The following is a 19,459-nucleotide window of genomic DNA, read 5'->3' on the forward strand; positions in this document are numbered from 1 at the left end:
GCGCAGCCTGTGAGGCGGAGAATCGGTGGGGCTGGGACAAGCAGGACCCAACTCGGGTTACTGCTGATGGAGAAATAAAAGCCCGCGCGCACGCGCACGCGCGCGCGCGCACACGCTCCGACACACTCGAAGGGGCGGCGGGGAGGCCAGGTGCAGAATCGTACACGACGCGCTTAACCTGGTCGCTGTCACAGTGTGGTCCCCGGACCAGCAGCATCAGCCTTACCTGGAACTTGTAAACTGCAAACTCCCGAGCCCCCTTCCAGACCGGCCGAAACAGAACCCCGGGGGCGGGGTGGGATCCGGGCTTCTGGGTTTTAAGAAGCCTTCCAGGAGATTCTAATGCGGGTTCAGTGTGAGAACCACTCTTTGACTCTTGTGAGCCCCGGTCTGCTCATCTCTAAGTTAGGGGTACTAAGACTCACTGGGTGGTGATGTTAGGGGCACCAAAGACTTGGGCCACAATAGGTGCTCGGTGAACAGAGAAAATTATTGCTGGCTGGGACAGCAAGATTCAGGCAGAGTTAGAGAACCTCTATTCGGCTTTTCCTGGACCCAGCAGACAGGGCAAGGGTAGAACTCTCTGCCCTGAGTCAAAGGGCCTCAAAACCCCCAAGTCCCACCCCACAAGCAGTTCAACTTCAGGCTCATGCCTTGATTGGCTGCTTGGCAATGTTCCCCGTTTTTTTTTTTTTTTTTGATTGGCTTCCTAGGCCACCAGTCCCGTGTGGACCCTCCCCCTGCCTGGGGTCTCCTGGCTGGAGGCAGCCTCTGCCCAGCAGCCTGTCTGCAGCCACCGTGCGAGCCACGCCATTGTAGTTTATGTGGCAATAGAGCAAATGTGTTCAGGCCCATGATAGGTGCCATTTCTGCAGAGACGAAATCTATGGGGTGTGACATGAATCCGTTTTAAATAGCAGCAAGGCTGGCTATTCGGAGGATGTTTTCAATGTATCCCAGAGGTATATATTACACACATGGGCGATTTCACCAGGTGCCGTATTTGCAGCTATATGAAAAACGCCTGTGGAAGCTTGCAGAAGCCTGGGGAGGCCCTGGCTGGTGGGGAAGCTGCTCAAGTTCAAGTTCAGCCTGCTCTCTACTTTTCTCCCCCACCCCCACGCCCACTAGAGAGCAGTGGGCTAGAGCTTAGAGAACAAGTTTGGAGGAAGCCCCCCCCCCCCCCGCCGTTTCCCCCCAAAAGCCTCTGTCCTTTCCAGCAGAACTGAACCCCCAAGAACCGGGGCCTTTGTGTTCGGGGGCTCAGAACAGGGCTCACCCTTGGCCTTCCCCACCCAGGCCTGGGGCACTTGGCCTGAAGCCACCGCCCTCCTTAGGCACTTGCTAGTTTCCTGGCCTCACCCATAGAGCGAGGGTGACTCTGGAGTCACTGGCCCATGCGGGGTGCTCGTGGGGACTGAAGAACATAGCAGGTGCCACCCCAGCCAAGCCCCCAGCAGGGCCCCAACTCTGCGCCCCGGCCCCAGGCTCTGAGCTGTCAGCACAGAGCCCGACGCAGGGGCTCGAACTCACAAGCCACAAGATCATGACCTGAGCTGAAGTCGGACGCTTAACCGACTGAGCCACCCGGGCGCCCCAAGGATTGTGTCTTTTTAAAGAGCTGGGTGAGGCAGAGCCATGCTTCATTCCCAACGGGACCAACTCTTGGCTGGGGTGGAGGGGCTCGATTTTGGTGGGGGGGGCGTAGGTCTCAGAGATCCAGTACGTGCAGCCTCACCAGGGCCCCATGGGCGGGGCCAGGGCCACTTATTCATCTCTGACCCCTCTAACCTCGTCCCTCACCAGGTTCCTTCCCACCTTGGTTCTCTCATCTGTAAAGCGGGGACTGCCATAGTACCTAGACACAGGTGTTGGTACCTCGTCACAGTACCTGGGCATCACGGGGCCATCGTGAGGGCGAACCGAGCTCGTGCTTTGCAGGATGCCTGGTACTGGTGAGACCATACCCCCACCGGCCATCATATGTGTGAACAGCAGCCTCTATCGCTGGCCTGGGCCAGTGGCTGGCCTTTGCCTACACCACTCACTCTGGCCACCGGCCTGAGAGGCCCTCACGCTGGGGACACTTGTGCATCCTGCTGACCGGGGGCCCCGGGCGTGGGGGGCACAGGGCAGCCCTCAGCGAGCATGCGATGAGTTGATGTTTGCGGGGGTGACTGGGAGGAGGCTTTGCTCAGAGCATCCCCCTGCACCCAGAGTTGAGGGCCCGCGGGGTCCCCAGGCACACAGTGGGTGGGGGTGAGGGGTGGGGAGAGCACTTGACCAACATCTCCACTCACTGGTGGTCGCTCTGGGGGCAGGTTCCGTGGTAAATGCTTTAATGCATTAGAGCCTCACCCATCCCAGGAAGTAGGGTTAGTTCTCTCCTTTGACAGACGGAAATGGAGGTTTTCAAAGGCGGTATGGTCCGCCGCTAGTCGGTCAGCAAGGACCAAGGCTAGCTTTCGTACCGCGTCTGGCTTAAGCCCCTCCGCCCAGGCTCACGACCCCGAGTGCACCGCCTGGCCCCGCGTCTCACATGCTGCGGGCTGTCTCTCAGGGCATCCGTTTCCTCTGTGAGGCAGTAACGGGGCTGGGCTGGGTCACTGCTGAGGTCTGCAGCTCAGATCTGGGCAGAAGCTACAGCAGGAGGGCTGGAGATTAGAGAGGGGGAGACGGTCCTGAGCAGCTGTGTGTGAGGCGGTGGGACTGGTCAGCAGAGCGGGGCCGGCCCCTCCCTGACGGCGGCCCTCAGGAGTTGGGGCCTGTCCTCTAATGGGCCCGGGGTCCACAGGAGAGTCAGCTGGGAGGGTGTGGCGGGGGCCATCATTCCCAGCGAAAACCTTCTCTACCCAAACTCCTGCTCTCAAACCCCAGGCCCATCCGGCTCCCATGGTCTCCCTGGACACACGTCCCTGGATTCGGGGCCCTGTTCTGGCCTCGCCTTTCCTCTCTGCCCGGGGCCAGGCCTGGTGGACGGAGGGCAGGCAGGGCCCGCGGTAGCCTGACATGCCAGGACCGGGCACAGTGGCTGGCCTCATACGGGCTCGGGGACCAAGCTGCTGTATCCTGGCCCTACCACCTGTGAGCTGGGTGACCTTGGCAAGTCACTTCCCCCCACCGTGCCTGTTTCCTCATCTGTAGCGTGGGGATCATCGTATCTATGTGACAGGCTCTTCTGTAAGGTATTTAGGCCCTGGCATGGCACCTGCAGGCACTGAATAGAGGTCAGCCATTGTCATGACTGTCCCCTCCTTACCCGGGCCTTGGGGTCCTGCCACACAGCAGTGCTCTCCACTTGCCAAGCTTTCCCTGCTCCTACAGCCCCGCCTACAGGGCTCCTTCTGCCTGAAATGTCCCTGTCCTGTCTGCCCCCAGCCCGGCCTACGAGGCCCAGCTGTATGCCACCTCCTCCATGAAGCCTTCCTGATGCCTCCTCCTGGAGGAGACCCTCTCCCTGGGCACGCCCACAGCTTGCAACCTAGCCCTCCCCTTACCTTCACTTGCCTTCTGCTCGGTTCTGGAAATCTGCACTCTTCTCTGTCTCCCCTGTCCTTCGGTGACTCTTTCAGGGACTCCCCTATCCTGCAGGGACTCTGCTCTGGACGCAGAGACAGGGGCTGAGAGTCTCCGTTCATCACTTGCTAGCCGCGGGATCTCGGGGAAAGTTGCTTCCTCCCCCGGAGCCTCGGGCTCCTCGTCTTTGAAATGGGGATACGTACAACCGCTCTCCCCCCCGGCACCGGTGAGAATCAACCACGAGAGTGTTCGTAAAGGACCCGGGGCAGCGCCTGGCATGTAATAAGCCCTCGGTCGGTGCTAGTTTCTGCTGTGAAGGTTATTGTGATTATTAGGACTTACTTGCTTTTAAGATGATCACTCCTAGAGCGCGCGTGAGGTATTCCTGCCTCCTCAGGTAACAGATGGGGAAACTGAGTCCAGGGGCGCCCTGCAAGCTGGCGGCAGAGACAGGACCGCTGACTCCCAGGGCAAAGCAACCTGCGGAGTTGATCTCAGTGTCCCCTTCTGTACAGGGAGGGATTAGGTCCCTCCCCAGGAGCGTCTGTCCACAGGAAGCAGACCCCGCTCCAGGGGCCGGCTCACTGCCTCCCTCGGCGCCCCTGCCCTCTTTCCCAGCTCCGATACAGCTCTGTTAACTCCTGTACCCTCAGACTCATGCCTGCTCCTTAAATCACTGGGCCCGAGGCACCGCAGCTTCAACGGCCACATATCACTTGTAATTAAGGGGCCTGTCCCAGGGACGCGAAGTTTACCTTCTGCCGGAGACACTAAATCCAGCTCCCGGTGGTGGAGGGGATAAGGCATCGCACTGACCTAACACCTGTCAAGGTTTAATGATGCGCCCGCGGGCCTGCTCTGGCGGGACCTGGGGGGGCGGCCGAGAGGGGCAGGTAGTAGGTGGAGAGAGACGACTCCAGAACAAGAACTGAGCCTCCTGGTCTGCGAGACACAGGAAGTCCAGGGAGCTGGTGAGGGTCTCGGGAGGCGGCAGCCACCTGCCTGGACGGTTCAGGGAGCAGGTGACTCTCTACCGCTTGGCTCAAGAGGGCACAGAGGGCCATTCTGTGAGAGGCTGCAGACAGGCTCCTTCGCCAGGCGGTCTGGGTTTGAATAACAAGGTCTGCCGCTCGCTTGCTGGGTGACCTTGGGCAAGTTACTTAACCTCTCTGGGCCTGTTTCCTCATTATCAAAATGGAAATGCTACAAGTCCCTACCTCCTAAAGTAGTGAAGATTAGAGGAATTAACATACTTAACATACTGGAAAAAGTGTGGCATTTGGCGGCTGCAAAATTCACCTTTATTCTAGTATGATCTGGCCGACCTACATGAACACAAATCTCTCTCAGTCGCTCCCCCAAGGCAGGCACATGGTGGGGGCTTATGATATTGGGTGAAGCGGGACGTGTGTGCATAAGGAATCAATGGGCAAACGGTCTGTTTCCGTCAGGGAGAGGCCGGTCACGTCAGCTCCACGGCCCTACGGACAAGATGGGCAAAGCAGCACAGGACGCTTGGCTAAGCCGTCTGCTCCTTCCAGCCTCGTCTGCGGATCAGAGAGGTCACGCAGCTTTCCAAATCACACCCAGGGTGCATTTCAGAGGCCTTGCCTCCACCCCAGCCCAGGGCTCCGGGCACCCCCCCAGAGGAAGAAGTCAGAGAACATTTGGGTTCTTACTCTAGGCTTCCCTTTATCAGCAGGCTCTGTTTTCTCTTCTGTGAAATGGGGACACTGATCTTGCTGACTTCCCAGACGGCTGGAGGAGCGGCTGATGATGCAGCCCAGGTATTCCCTGCTGTCTCTGTTGAGAGGCTACGTGGCCCAGGCCCCTGTGGCAGCCCCATGGCCCCACACTCCGAGGGGAGCGGCGTCCCTCTGTCTTCCCGGCAGCCTCGTGTAGCGGGGAAAAGGGGGGGCTCCTCCTTCCCGCAGATCTGAGCTCAAATCCTATCTCACTCACTGCTGTGCGATGTTGGGAAGCTTCCCTGCCCTCTCTGTGTAGGGCATGTAGTACCCACTGTAACTGAGGCAGCATAGGTCCCATCCGGGGCGGGGAGACCAGAGGTGGGGCAGTGGGTAACAGAACGTGCTGGGCCCGTTGCCGAGTACACAGTGAGCTTCGGTCAAGGGCGTGCCTCCTTTGCAGGGCTGTGTTCAGTGAGGGAGGGACGGAGGGTTCTAGAAGCCTGTCCAGGAGGCGGTCAGCAGGCTCGGGCCTTTGGGGCTGACACTGGGAAGCGACCGTCCTTGGTAGATGACCCAGTTAGCTCCAAAGTGCTCCTCTGAGCCGCAAACCCATCTGTCTGGCCCCTCTCAGAACGGGCTCTCGGCCGGTGACCTGAGTTAGCTGCAGGTCTGTGGGTGGGCGGGTGGCCAGGGCAAGCATCCTTCCTCCAGGTCCCTGGCCAGGCTGAGGCGCTCAAGACGGCCGTGCGCAGTCTCCCAACATGCTCCGCGGTCCATCTTGGAAGACCCTGGCCGCGCTGGCCCCGGCCCTCTGGGCCACAGCCCCACTCCAGCAGCCGAGCCCGGCCAGCTGTCTCAGGCCCCTGCTGCCTCTCGAGCTGTCCCCTCGGAAGCTCCAGCAATCGTGACGGAGGCCCGCAGACAGCCTTCAGATCGCGGCCCCGGCTTCTCCACCCCTCAGCCCGTTTCCTGAAGTCACCGTCTGCTAAGCGGGACCGCAGGTCTCCTTGGTGACTTCTCAGGGACCATCTCCATCCGGTGCCGGGTCCTGCCGTCTCCTCCACATCTGCTCCCAGCTTTCCAATGGGTCCCCAAGTCCTCTGGCTTCTGTTCGGAAACGCCTCGTATCTTTCTCCAACCTCCACGGCCCAAGGCCCGAGCTGACTGGTGCCGTCCCACCCGCTGCGGCTGCCCGCCCTGCCCTCCGACCCAGGCCGGGTGCCGTCCGTATTCGTCATCTCGTTTACCCCTCACAACAGCCCTGTGGGAGTAGTGACCTTCACTGCCCCAGTTTCCAGAAGACGTAAAAGAGGCTTGGAGAGGAGAAGTCACAGCGAGACTGGGGAGCGGGTGGGACGGGACCACAGCTGTGACCCCGCTCTTTCCTGCCCTCCTCTACGAGTGCGAGCATGGGACGCCATGATAGTCGCTGCCTGGTGTCTTCCTGCGGCTCTGACTCCATTCCGTGGCCTCACTGACACTTACAGGGGGGAGGTCAGGACACCATGGGTGGAAGGTAAAAACAACAACGGTCCTGTTTAGGGGCACTCACTAGGAGCTTGGGACACGGGCCCAAGAGGGGAGGTGCTACGGTAACCCCATTTAGCAGACAGGGAAACTGAGGCTCAGACGGGGAAATAAACCACCTGCCAGCGTAGTGTGGTGGCTCAGCTGAGGGCTCTGGAGCCAGCCTGCCCGGGTCTGGATCAAGCTCAGCTGTTAGTTGGCCCGTGCCCTCGGGCCCATTTGTTAGGGTTTCGGCTTTCACACTTGTCAACTGTGGAAGGTAATAGTGGGGCCTCCTTAGAGGGCTGTTAGGACAATTAAATGAGTTAGCAGGTGCGGGGCAGAACTGTGCCTGGCATACAGCAAATGCTCAATAAACATTTGCTGCTTTTATTATCGGGAGTTGCAGAACTGGGTTTAAAACCTCTGCCTGAATCTCAGGTTCATCCCCTTAAATACTCCCCAGCTCTCTAAGGGAGTAAACACTGTTTCTCGTCAACCTACTTGGATAGAGGGCTCATTCTTCACTGGGGACCTCCCAGCCTTCTCCTGGTTTCAATTTGGAGGACTTTGGTCACTCACTGTCACTTCTCCAGAGTGGGGGGGGGGGGGGAAGGGGTGGGGGAGGGGAGGGGGCTTGGAGGGGGGCCTGCCTGGATGGACATTTGCTTGGGAGACGAGAGTGCCCAGGCCTGGTCCTCAGGACCCTGGGGGCTTCGGGAGTGGGACGTGGGGGTTTGCGTTTGCAACCCGTCAGCACCCCAAACTCCTCTGCGGCTCTGGCTTGGATCCCAACCCGCCACGTCTCCTCCCCCTCCCTCTCCCCCTCCCCCTCCCCCTCCTCATAGCAGCCTTGCTCCCTGGAGCCTGTGGCCACTGCAATCGCCTGGGGCCAGTTCATGTAATTAGTGTAAGCCCACCAGGCAGCTTATCCGCTCAGGCTCCAAGACAAGGAAGGAGCCGATCATTTCCCACCCGGCAGGCATCGTGGGCTATGGAGGGGGCTGTGCGGCAGTTCTGAGTCTCGCCTTCCAGCTACCCTGCTTGGGGTCCCCCAGGGATTCTCAGACCAGCGGCCTCCCTTCATTGACCTAAGCTGTCCCCTGGACCGCCATATACTCTGAGCAGGAGCTGGATCTGCCTGGGAGATACACATCTCCCCACGGCTGTCCTGGACGCAGGCAGGCTTCCCGAGACGGGGTCTGCAGACCGCCGCCTGCTTTTCCGCTGGCGTCCTTCAGAGAGAAAGAGCTGTGTTTCTCCTTTTTGCTCAGGCCTATGGCGGCCACACCAGGCCTTTGAGGGATGCAGGCTCAGATCCCCCATCGCTTTTGGAGCCGTGGACATTTCTCCTTCCCAGGTCAGGAGAGGTCCTTGACACTCCAATTATTGGCCCTGGGAATGTGCTGCTTCTTCCAGAGAGGAGCACTGGGCTGGATGTCCAGAGAACAGAGTTCAAGCATCTGGTCCCAGAAAGCAGAGCTCCAGGCCTCTAGAAATCCTAGGTTCTGGCCTGGCCTCGTGGAAGTGAGCTCAGCTCCATCACCCACAGCGTGCCACAGTCTCCTTTCCTCTGAGAGCACCGGCCAGCCCAGGGTGAGCTTCTTGTCACAGGGAAGCTCGAGCAACTGGCCCCAGGAGGACTTCCTGGGGACCCCCCACCCCAAGTCACACAGCAGGGGAGCAACAGAGCCAGACTGGAGATGGCCAGATGGCTTTACAAAGCATCAGAAGTATGTAAGGACAGACGTAGAGGTCAATGGAATAGGAGGGAGAGTCCAGAAATCAACCCTCACATTTATAGTCAATTGATTCTTGGCCAGGAGGCCAACACAATTCAGTGGGGAAAGAAGACTGTGTTTCAAAATGGTGCTGGGACAACTGGTCACCCATGTGCAATTGAGGGAGGCCGACCTCTCCTCCACAGCACGCACAAAAACTCCCTCAAGATGGATCGTACACCTAAACGTAAGAGTTTAAACTATTAAAACTCTTAGAAGAAAAGCAGGAGTGAACTGTGACCTTGGGTTGGGCAGAGCCTCCTCAGCTGGGAGACCCAGAACACAAGCAACAGAAAATGAGTAGATGGAGTGAACCTTATCCGGACGAACACCCTTCGTCCTTCACAGGACGCCAGCAAGAAAGGGGAAAGGTAACACACCAAAGGGGAAAATGTACACAAATGTGACACGCGATACGGCCCTCGCATCTGAAATAGAGGACTCTTAGAGCGTGATGATGAAAAGCCAAATCACCTGGTTGAAACGAGCAAACGATCTGACGGTATTTCTGCAAAGCAGATCTCCAAAGGGCTACAAAGCCCCCGAAAAGACCATCAACACCGTTAGCCATCAGAGCAGCGCAAATCGCATCGCAATGAGAACGCTTCACGTGCACTAGGACGGTCGCCATCAAACAGACAGGCAGTAGGTGCAGGTGAGGATCTGGAGAGACGGGGACCCTATGCCGCTGGAGGAAAAGTCAAAGGGCACAGCTGCCTGCCCGCCCTCAAACGGCCATGCACAGAGTTCTCACTCGATCCAGTAATTCTATGCTTGGGTCTGCACCCCCTCTGCCCCCCCCAGAGATCTGGAAACTATCCGTTCACACCAAAAGCCTGCACATAAACGTTCACAGGAGCATCATTCATAACAGCTGGAAGGTGGAAATGTCCATCAACTGGTGAATGTACAAACGGAATGTCATGCATCATGCAATGGAACATCATTCAGCCACGACGAGGAACGGGATCCCAATACGTGCTCCAATGTGGATGAACCTTGAAAACCTTACACTAAGTGTAAGAAGTCCCAAGAATGACAAAAGACCACGTTTTGTATGACCGCATTTCTAGAAAGTGTCCAGACCAACCCACAGAGAGACCAAGCAGATGAGTGATTGCCTAAGACCGGGCGAGGGGTGCAGGAAGGGGAGTGAACATCTTCTGAAATTGGTTACACGACTAAACATGTTTGCAGAACTTGGTGACTATGGTAAAACCCATTAAGTTGTATCCTTTAAACGAGTGAATTGTACGTCATACGAATGACAGCTCAACAATACAACTTTTAGAAAAAAGCACACCGAATGCACGTAATAAAAATTTAGTAAAGGGGCACCTGGGTGGCTCTTTACTGAAGTTAAGTGTCCAACTTCAGCTCAGGTCATGATCTCCCGGTCTGTGGGTTCGAGCCCTGCGTCGGGCTCTGTGCTGATGGCTCAGAGTCTGGAGCCTGCTGCGGATTTCGTGTCTCCCTCTCTCTCTGACCCTCTTCCACTTGTGCTCTGTCTCTTTCTCTCTCTCAAAAATAAACATTAAAAATTTTGTTCTAAAAATTCAGCAAAACATACCTAAACAAACAAACAAATAAATAGCAAGCAAGCTATGCAAAGTTCATTAGCAACTGTTCCCCGGGATGGGACCTGTGTCCCCTGGCCCCACGTTTGGAAAGCATCTGGTGTGGTCTGGTGCCACTGTGGTCTTGGGTGCCAAAATTCTACCTTTATCTGGTGATCTCATTTGGAAGCCTACGGAAGACAGACAGGGATTCCCGAGGTAGAACGTTTTATGAATGCTTATTAATATGTCGTGACTTCTAGTAGAGCAGAGTGGTTAAGCACGTGGGATGCCCTTACCCTTGCTTGGCCGCTGGCTAGCTGGGTGTGCTGGGCAAGCGATGTACCTATCCGTTTCCTCACCTGGCGAAGAAAGGGCAGTACTTATCTTACGGAGCTTTTGAGATGATCTGATGTTAGTCTATGAAGACCTTAGCACAGTGCTTGGCGTGGCAGTAAATCCTCAGTGAAGGGTGACCTAGGTGGTCGGGAGGAGAGTGTTGGCTTCAAAGTCAGATGGCGACTCCTCCACTCTGCCCTCTCCTGGCTCAGTTACTTTTGTGGGTCAAATGGTCTCCGCAAAAGATGTGTTGAGATCCTAACCCCCAGTGCCTGTGGATGGGACCTTACTTGGAAACAGGGTCTTTGTCGATGTAACTAAGCTCAGGCGAGGTCATACTGCCTCAGGGTGGGCCTTGATCCAATGCCTGGTGTCCTTATAAAAGGGGAACACGGACACCGAGACACCGACCCATGGAGGAGGACGCCCCATGAGGACACAGGCAGAGAATGGAGGGACGCATCTACAAGTCAGGGAGGGCCAGGCATTGCCAGTCACTGGCAGGAGCTGGAAGAGGCAGGGAAGGATTCTTCTCTAGAACTTTCAGAGGAAGCGCAGCCTCGCCAATGCCTTGATTTCTGGCCTCCAGAACTAGGAGAGAAGATATTCTCTCAGTGTCCTGATATCCCCTCAGTGTCCTGGAGCCCCCACCGCCTCAGCTCTGCACCCCGCCACACTCTCTTGACATCTGCGTTACTAATAGCCTTTGTGTCAAAGGGGGGACATGTCCCTTGGGGGCTCAGAGTGGCTGTCAGGCTCTCCAGCTCTGATCTCAGGCAGCCTGGCGGGACCCCCGGCTCTCTCGCTCCCATGGGTGAGCCCCTTAAACTCTCAGAGGCTCGTTCCCTCGTCTGTGAAGCAGGGGGGGTGACCGGGCCCGCCTTGGAGGACCCTCGTGAAGGTCACACGATTGGGTTGGACACTCAGCACACAGCCACACATTCCATGCTTGACGGGAAGCGGCCTTGATCGTTAGCCGTGGGTCCAAGGGGTGGCAGAGAAAACTGGCCTCCCGCTCTTCCGGTGGGAACAGGAGAGCAGCGTCTTTTGGCTTTGGTGCGGGTGGGGGTGGGGTGTCCGGGCTCACATTTAATTGATTGTAACATCGCACCCTTAACATGCTCCCCCGCATCACCTGCACCCCCGAGAAGAGCCGCGGCAATCCTTCCGTGACTGTGTATAATGCGTTCCTGGGGCCCAGCACGCGACTTTCAAATTGGCTTACAATTTATCTGCAGCTCGGATAAAAACATTTTAATGACTGTGTGCGGCATGAACCCTCGGTGTCACCCACGGGGCTCCCAAATGTCTTTTCCCACCACATAGCGGGGATGTTATAGGCGTGAAATTACAGCTGCTCTCGCATTTTGATCTGCACCCTGAGGCCTGTGGAAACGGCACGTTAGAATGTGCTAGATGCAGAGGCAGCCTGAGTGCGGGCTGCTCCGTGCTTTTGATGCACGTGGGGCCGTGCAACGTGCCCTGCGCCTCATCTCCCTTCCCTCCCCCCCCCCAGCTGTCCTAGGAAGCTTCCCTTTGACCCCCAAATTGCGGAGGGGGCTGTCTCGCCCCACCGTTGGCCGCCGCAGTCCTTAGGGTCCCTTGGTGCATAAAGGAGACCCCGGCTTTCAAAGGCCTCCACTCACTTGGAGGGTCTTGGTGCATGTGTGTGTGTGTGTGTGTGTGTGTGCGTGTGTGACCAGAAAGGGTCTAAGGTATGTCACAGATGGGCCAGAACAGTGAGCAGATCGTAGTGTTCGAAACTTCCCTGAAACATATTGAAAGGGGAGGGTCAAGGAGGAGGAGGGGGGAGTCACACAATTTTCAAGTCTTTCTAATTGTGCCTAATGTTTAAAAAATTTGTTTCAATGTTTTCGTTTATTTTTGAGAGGCCCAGAGAGACAGAGTGTGAGCAGGGGAGGGGCAGAGAGAGGGAGACACAGAATCCGAAGCAGGCTCCAGGCCCTGAGCTGCCCACACACAGCAGACATGGGGCTCGAACCCATGAATGGCGAGATCCGAACTGCTTAACCGACTGAGCCACCCAGGCGTCCCTTATTGTGCCTGACGTTTAAATGACATGAGGCCTATTTGTCGTGAGAGGCGCTATTTACTGAGCACTTGGAACGTGCCAGGTGCTGGGCTCAGAACACTCTGTTCTGGGGATCATCTCACTGAATGGCCCGACCTTGGCCAAGCCACTGCCTTCTCTGAGCCTGGGTCTGGGCAACGGACGCAGTGTAGTTTCTGCCTCACAGGCCCGTGCAGCTGCTGGAGCCCCGGAGCTGCCCCCGGGGGGGACATCCTCACACTCAGCCCCTTGTCTCTCCCAGCCCGCCCAGGACCTTCCCGACCTTGGTGAGCCAAGGAAGGCATGCTGCTCTGGGACGGGGACAGCCACAGCCCCGCGGGCCCAGGCAAATCCTTTCCCTTTCCCCAACCCCAATCTCATCCTGATCCCGAGGGGCTCTTGTCAAGATCAGGCAAACCCCTCCATTGAGAGCACTTTACAATTGGCAGAGCTGGCTGAGTGGGAGGTGTGGCTGTCGTTATCAAGGTCCGGGTATGTGCTGGCTCCTCCCCTAGGCCTTTGGGAAGAGGCCAGGAGGACGGGTCGGCAGAGGCCCGCTGTCCTGCCACTCCCAGAACCAGGGCAGACCTGGGTCCCTTTGCAGGGACTCGGCGCACGAAGCTGTGAACACTCCGTTCTCAGACTGGCTTGAAGCTCCTTGGAGTCATGAATCGTCGACGAGACTTCCAGGGGCAAGAAGGAAGCAGCCACCGCTGTGCCCAAGAGGGGGCAGGGCCCGCGACAATGACCCTAAAGATGCTGAGGTCTAACCGACGAACCTTGTGGCTGCCTCGTCTGGGTTTGGTGCTTTGCAAACTTTATTTCAATAAGAAAAGAAACCTCACAGCCACTCTGGAGGGTAGCCACCCTTATCCTTATTTCACAGATGGGAAACTGAGGCCCGGGGAGGCTAACGAATGCAATGACCGATCTGGGATTCAGCCCGAAACCTGCGTGTCCTAAACTTGTATAAAGGGATTATAAGATCTCCTGGCTCCCAGGGCTGTGGCCGGGATTCCGTGAGACAATGTGCATGAAGCCAGGAGCTCACGCCCTGTCAGGCACAGGCCAGGGATGGGCAGTAGCTGTGTTATCAGTTCAGCTGCAGGCTTAGTGAGCACGGGGGTACCTGCCGCATCCGGGGGACAACGGGGCAGGGGCGACCGCTGACAAGCACAATGACCTCTGAGCAGTGGGTCAGTCAGAGGACTGACCAAGATGGGTGAGTGCTATTTCGGGAAGAACCCTGCCCGGGGAACACCCTGAATTTCCAGGGGTCAGAGCCTTTCCCTGGGTTGGGAGCCACTGCGTGGTCCTGCCCCTCCCGGGTCCCCACTCCCCCACCGCCCCCCCCCCCCCGCCCCTGCCAGCCTTCAGCCTCCTGTTCAGTAACTGGGATCACATCATCTGTCTGCCCCATCCCAGATGGCTGCCACCTTGTATTGAGAGGACCCCAGAGGTTCACCGTTCCCTGCTGCCCGGACAGTGAGACCCGAGGAGAGGATTCTCAGCTGGCTCATGCTGGCCAGGAGTATACCGCCTTGCTCAGCCAGGACCATCAGGCCCGCCGTGCGGTTCTGGTCGGCCCCACGAGGTCTCTCTGTGCCTCAGGTGCTTGCTTAGCGGACGGGGTAACAGACTCACGGATGTCAGAGCTAGGAGGACGCTGAGGACCGTCTGGTTACACCCCCTCACCGTAAGGAGAGGGAAACTGAGGCCATAGAGGGAGAGTACACCTGCACAAGGAGCTCTGGTGAACGAAGGAGGGAGCCTAGGCCTCCTGGAGGAGGTGGCTTTTGAGGATGCTGTCCTTCCTCACATAGAGAGAAGCCTCACCTGGAGCATCTACACCTGTTTTCAGGGGCGCAAAAGGGGGTGTGGGAGTCCAGATGCCTGGCTTCTGGCCCCAGCACCGAGCTGCTATCACAGGAAGATTTTGTGATCCTGGCTGGGTGACCTCAGGCAAGTGGTTTGCCCTCTCTGTGCCTCCACACCTGTGTGTGCACCTATGCACGTTTTATGTTTGCATCGCGCACTGGATACAGCTCCCCAAGGACCTCGTCCTATTGAAGGAGCGTGTCCATTACCTAGCGCGTAGTAGGTGCTCAATAAACATCCGATAAATAAATGGTTACGTGCATGTCCCTCATCGGACTGGGGTCCCTTGACGGTGCAAACCGAGTTTTGTTCTTCACCAGATTCCCCGGGGCGACCAGCCCTGGGCTGAGCACCAAGACGTCTCCTTCAGGGAGTCGCCGCGTCCCCGCCGCGGCCCATCCCCCAGGAAGCCAGAACACCCCACGTGCCGCCGCTGCGGGAATCAATGTCCCTCTGGAGGTCTGGCCTTTGGAGGTTTTCCATTTCCCCAGAAGCTGTGGCTTTCCACGGGGCCTTTATGCTCTCACTGATTGCCTGAGTACGACAAGCTTTGTTTCCCTGGTAAATATCATTTGATAAGAAAATCAGAGAACCCTGGGGCCCGGCGTCAGGGCCGAGTCCCTAGAATTCTGGCAGCAGAATGGGCGAGTGTGGCTGACGAGAACGTCAGCACTGGCAGGGGCTCCTGAGACCGCTTGGAGCCAGGCCCTTGATTTACAAGGGGAGAAACCGAGGCTGGGGTGGTGGACAGCGCCACCCAGAGACGGGCGCTGGCATTACTATCCGCGTGTTGCAGATGGAGGCAGACACAGGGTCAGAAGGCGGGACGCCCCGAAACCCAGTCCTGACACCCACTTTCTCACTGGTCACTTGATGCTTCAATGTCCTGGGAAAGGCCGTAGGAGGTCTAGTGTCAGAATCACTCTCCATAGCAGGTGTGTATCACCTCCCCCAGGGAGGCTCCCAGATTGTCCTGTCCCTGGGGCGGGGCGGGGGGGGGGGGGGGCTCGCCCCCCTGCACCGTCCCCACAGGCACTTCTATGAACGTGGCTCTTGTCTTCCGCCTGGAAAGGTACTCCCACAGGTGCCCCCACAGTGTCCAGCTTCTTCCTCCCCGTGTCCTCATGGGGTCCCAGGGCCCAGAGCTGGGGGTCCATGAATGACCCATCAGGCCTGCATCCCACCCCTGCCTTACAGAAGTGGACGCTGGGGTCTGCTGCCCCTCGGGAAGCCCTCATTCCTCCTTCAGTCCCTCAATTGTCCCAGTCAACGTGTCAGTTGTGCCCCTCCAAAGTGCCCAGGCCACGAGGATCTGGGGACGAGCCACAGCCCTGCGTCCATGAGGTCAGGGTATATCAGTGCAGGTCGGAGAAGGCGTTCCTGAGAGGAAACCTTTGGGTGGTAAGGCCACACCTGTCACACCTCGGCAAGGCCACTCTCCTCTCCCCTCGGAGGCAGGAGTGGGAAAGAAGAGCGTTCCTAGGACAGCCCCCCTGTGCACACGCACATGAGCAAAGCTCCTCGCTGGGACCCTGGGGCCAGGGCCCCTGTGCTCACCCATGACGTTGAGGAAGATGTTGCCTGATGCCAGGACCACCTTCTCTCTCGTGGCGCGGTCGTAGATGCCCACGTGGCACTCATAGGGACCGTTGTCTGAGATGCGGACTTCGGGCAGCCTGGGGGAAGGCAGAGGGACAGGATGAGGCCCCATCGTCCGGGGCTGGAAGGCCCAGCCCCCCAAAACAACCCCCAAACCCCACTGTTCAGCCTCGGATCAACAAACACTTCTGGATCGATCAGGTGCTCATGCGCTATGCCGGGGGGAGCGGCAACATTTATGGAGCACCGACTGTATGCCAGTCCCTGTGTTTTATTCTTCAGGAGGTGAAGGGGGTGGGGGGCTGTGTTCAGCCAGAGTTACACCTGTGCTTCCATGAACGGCGGATGGTAACAGTGCCCACACCTAGAGGGCCCCGAGTAGGACCGGCGTGTGGTACAGGCTCAACACTGCCCTAGGGCATCACATCACTCAGCCCTCCACAGAGGATCGCCATTCCCGTCTCATAAGCATGGAAACTGAGACTCCAGAGGGGGCACGGGTAGCGCCCCCCCCCCCCCCCCCCAGCAATATGGCTCATAAGAGCCAGGATGGGAATTTGAATTCCTCTTCCCACACTGCCTTTGCTGTCCCTTCACGCCCAGTCTTGGGGGCTTGAGAAGAAACACAGCCAACTTCTCATCTCCAAGGAGCCCCTGTCCTGGGGGACAAGGAGGCAGGGAGGCAGCCGCACTGCCAGGCACGTGGAAAAGGGGGGGCCTCTCTGAGCACAGAGCAGGGAGCAGCTGGTCCTGCCTGAGGTCGTCAGGAGGGAGCCTTGACCTGGAGGCCGCCCGCTGCTGGGTCAGGGAAACCTGGGGGGTTCTCTGGCAAGTGCCAACCTTCTCTGGGCCTAATCATGCGGCCGAAGGACAGCCTCTTCTGGCCTTCTCAGAAGAAGCGGGGTCTCCGTCTCAGAGGTCCTTGCACCACAGCACGACACAGGAAGACGCTCACGGTCAAGGTCACGGTCACGGCAGCCATAGTAAAGGGCCAGCGTGGCGCCCTACCCACCAAATTGGCCCCGCGGTCTGATCAGAGAGGCCCCGGCCGGGGAAGGCGAGGGCGGTGGCTAAGAGCACAGGCTCTGGGTGTGGGTCCTGCCCCGCCCCCCCCCCCAGAAGGGAGTTCCTTCAATCCAGCTCTTTGTTCCCACCCCCTCGTGGACACATTTCCACCCCACTCAGCGGAGCCGCCCGCTGCGATCTGCTTCTGCTGGGCAGTCTAACCTCAGATTCCCTTTCTTCCCTTATGTCAGCTGCCACCCCCCTCCAGCTTTGCCTCCGAGCTCCGGTTCCCTCCTGACTCAGTGTCCCCCACCTCCCTGCACCTTGCCCCCCACACCTGGGTTCTCAGCCTGGGTTCCTGCTGCTGGCTCCGCTCTGAGCCAGCACGCATTAGCATAAACAAACACCTTCATTTACATAGAATGCGCAGAGGTTGACATCTGGTCTACCGACTGTCATAAAAGGACTCCGAGAGAACAGGAGCTTCTCACCAGGGAAACTTTGCGGGGAGAAGGCTGCCCTCCTTCCCTCCCTTCCGTGCTCAGGGGGGCACCGTGTCGATGGGAACAGCGGGGGCCTGTCTTCCCTTGGGAGCGACTTCCTTTGTTTGTAACCCGGCTAGACTGGAAAAACAGCCCCTCTACGGGCACTGGTGCTGAGCCACAGTCGTCTGGAGTGACATATTTAGGTGACACTCATAGGGATCAGTTATAGGGCCGACCTGCTTGAGTGACTTGTGTGCAGGCAACACGCTCAGGGGACAGCCCCATAAAGACACAGGCTCAGGAGACGCGCGTAGCTGGCAGGCGCCCAGGTGATGTAAGAAGGTAATGGTGACATGGCGGGCACGCAGGTGGAGACGCGCAGGTAACCGCCATGTGGGGGACACACGCAGATGCGTTTATGTGACAGCAGCACAGGTGACATGTTTAGGCCATTGCTCCGCTGATGGCACGCTCAGGTGACAGGAACATAAGCGGTGTGTGTGGGCGACTCATGTAGATGACACAGCACAGGTGGTCGAAGACGTGACGCCTGGACTGGCGCCTTGTGAAGAAAGCGGCTTCCCACTTGGGACTGTTTCTACAGACTCGTGTGGTCCTTCACGGGGCTCCTTAGCTCTCCCAGCGGGTCCCGGTCCTGCTGCTGGGCCCCACCGTCCACCTCCGCCACCACTCAGGGACTTGAGCACGTCCCGGTCCTGCTCTATCTCCTAAATGCATCCTGGATTGTATCCACTTCCCTCCAGCCCCACGGCCACCATCTTTGTTCACCTGGAAGGAGGGCCGGATGGCCAACTGGTTTTTCTGCCCTCGCTAATCTTCCTCAGATCCGTTCTGCGGGTAGAACCCAGATCTTTGCAAATGCAAACGGAATTAATGGCACTCCCCTGCCTAAAGTCCTTGGGAGACTTCTCTGGGCTCTTCAGAGGAAGACGGGAATCCTTATCTTGGCCAACCAGGCCAGCGTGGCTGCTTCCTGCCACATCTCCAGCGACCTCTTAGCCTCGTCCTCCTCTAGCTACGACTTAACCTTTCCTCTCATGTGCCAAGTGCCTTCTTAAAAAATAGACTTAATTTTGGAATCGTTTTAGATTTACACAAAAGTTGCCCAGACAATAGAGCATTCTCGCCCATCCCTCACCCGATTTCCCCCATGGTTAACCTGTTCCAAGACCACGGTACAGCTGTCAGACTAAGAAACCAACACTGATACATCACTGTTACCTCAAGCCCAGACTCCTTCCGGGTTTCCCCAGTTTTTCCACTAATGTCCTTTTTCCGTTCCAGATTCCCATCCAGGACCCCTCAGAGGTGACCCTTACAGGTGCATTTAGCCCAGTGCCTTGTTTGATTCAGTGCTTTCGCTTGCAATGTTCTCTCTTCCTGGGGCTGCTTCATTTTCTTTCCCTGGCTGCATCCTTCCGATTACAAAGGAACGGTCGCTTTCTTAGCCACCACCCGGACCAGGTGGGTGTGGGGGATTGGTGGCATTGGTGGCCCTGATTAATAGCCTCCCTGCATCCATGCCTCTTGCAAACAGCCTCGATAGTTTCTCCTACCTAGGAGTGGAGTCTCTTTCCCTATCCTTGGCCTTATGACTTGCGGGTCATAAGGTCGGAAGTGACGGTGTACAAATTCCAAGCCTAAGTCTCAAAAGAACTCTCTCTCTCTCTCTCTCTGTAGCCCCACCTCCCCTTCTCACTCTCTCTCCCTTTCCCTGCTTCTTCCTGAGAACAAGCCTCTGATGTGGACAAGAGCGCATGGAGACACGGAAAGAGACCCCAGCTGGCCCAGCCTTTCCAGCCAAGGTCACACTCAACAGTGAGCCTAGCCAACCCCGACTCATGAGCAATCATTCATGGTTGACGTCCATCCAGGCTTGGGATGGCTTGTTATGCGGCAACAGCTGACTGATACAGCAGTACTGGTCCAAACTGTAACTTGATGACTTTCCTCTGTGACTCTCGATCACCCTCCTCCCCTGCCACGCACGGTAAGCTCTGCGAAGGTAGGG

The 19,459-nt window shown here is 57.6% G+C and overlaps 1 protein-coding gene across 2 annotated transcripts in view; it reads right to left on the reverse strand.

Moving 5' to 3' along the window:
- The window catches only part of IGSF21 (immunoglobin superfamily member 21), a 231,678-nt gene that overhangs the window by 20,858 nt on the left and 191,361 nt on the right, over positions 1 to 19,459 (reverse strand). For both annotated transcript variants that reach the window (XM_058718900.1, XM_058718901.1), the window contains exon 4: positions 15,896 to 16,014. In XM_058718900.1, the coding sequence (XP_058574883.1) occupies positions 15,896 to 16,014 (119 nt within the window). The remainder of the gene's footprint in view (positions 1 to 15,895; positions 16,015 to 19,459) is intronic.

Source organism: Neofelis nebulosa, chromosome 2 (assembly GCF_028018385.1).
Source record: "Neofelis nebulosa isolate mNeoNeb1 chromosome 2, mNeoNeb1.pri, whole genome shotgun sequence".
NCBI classification, from domain to species: Eukaryota; Metazoa; Chordata; class Mammalia; order Carnivora; family Felidae; genus Neofelis; species Neofelis nebulosa.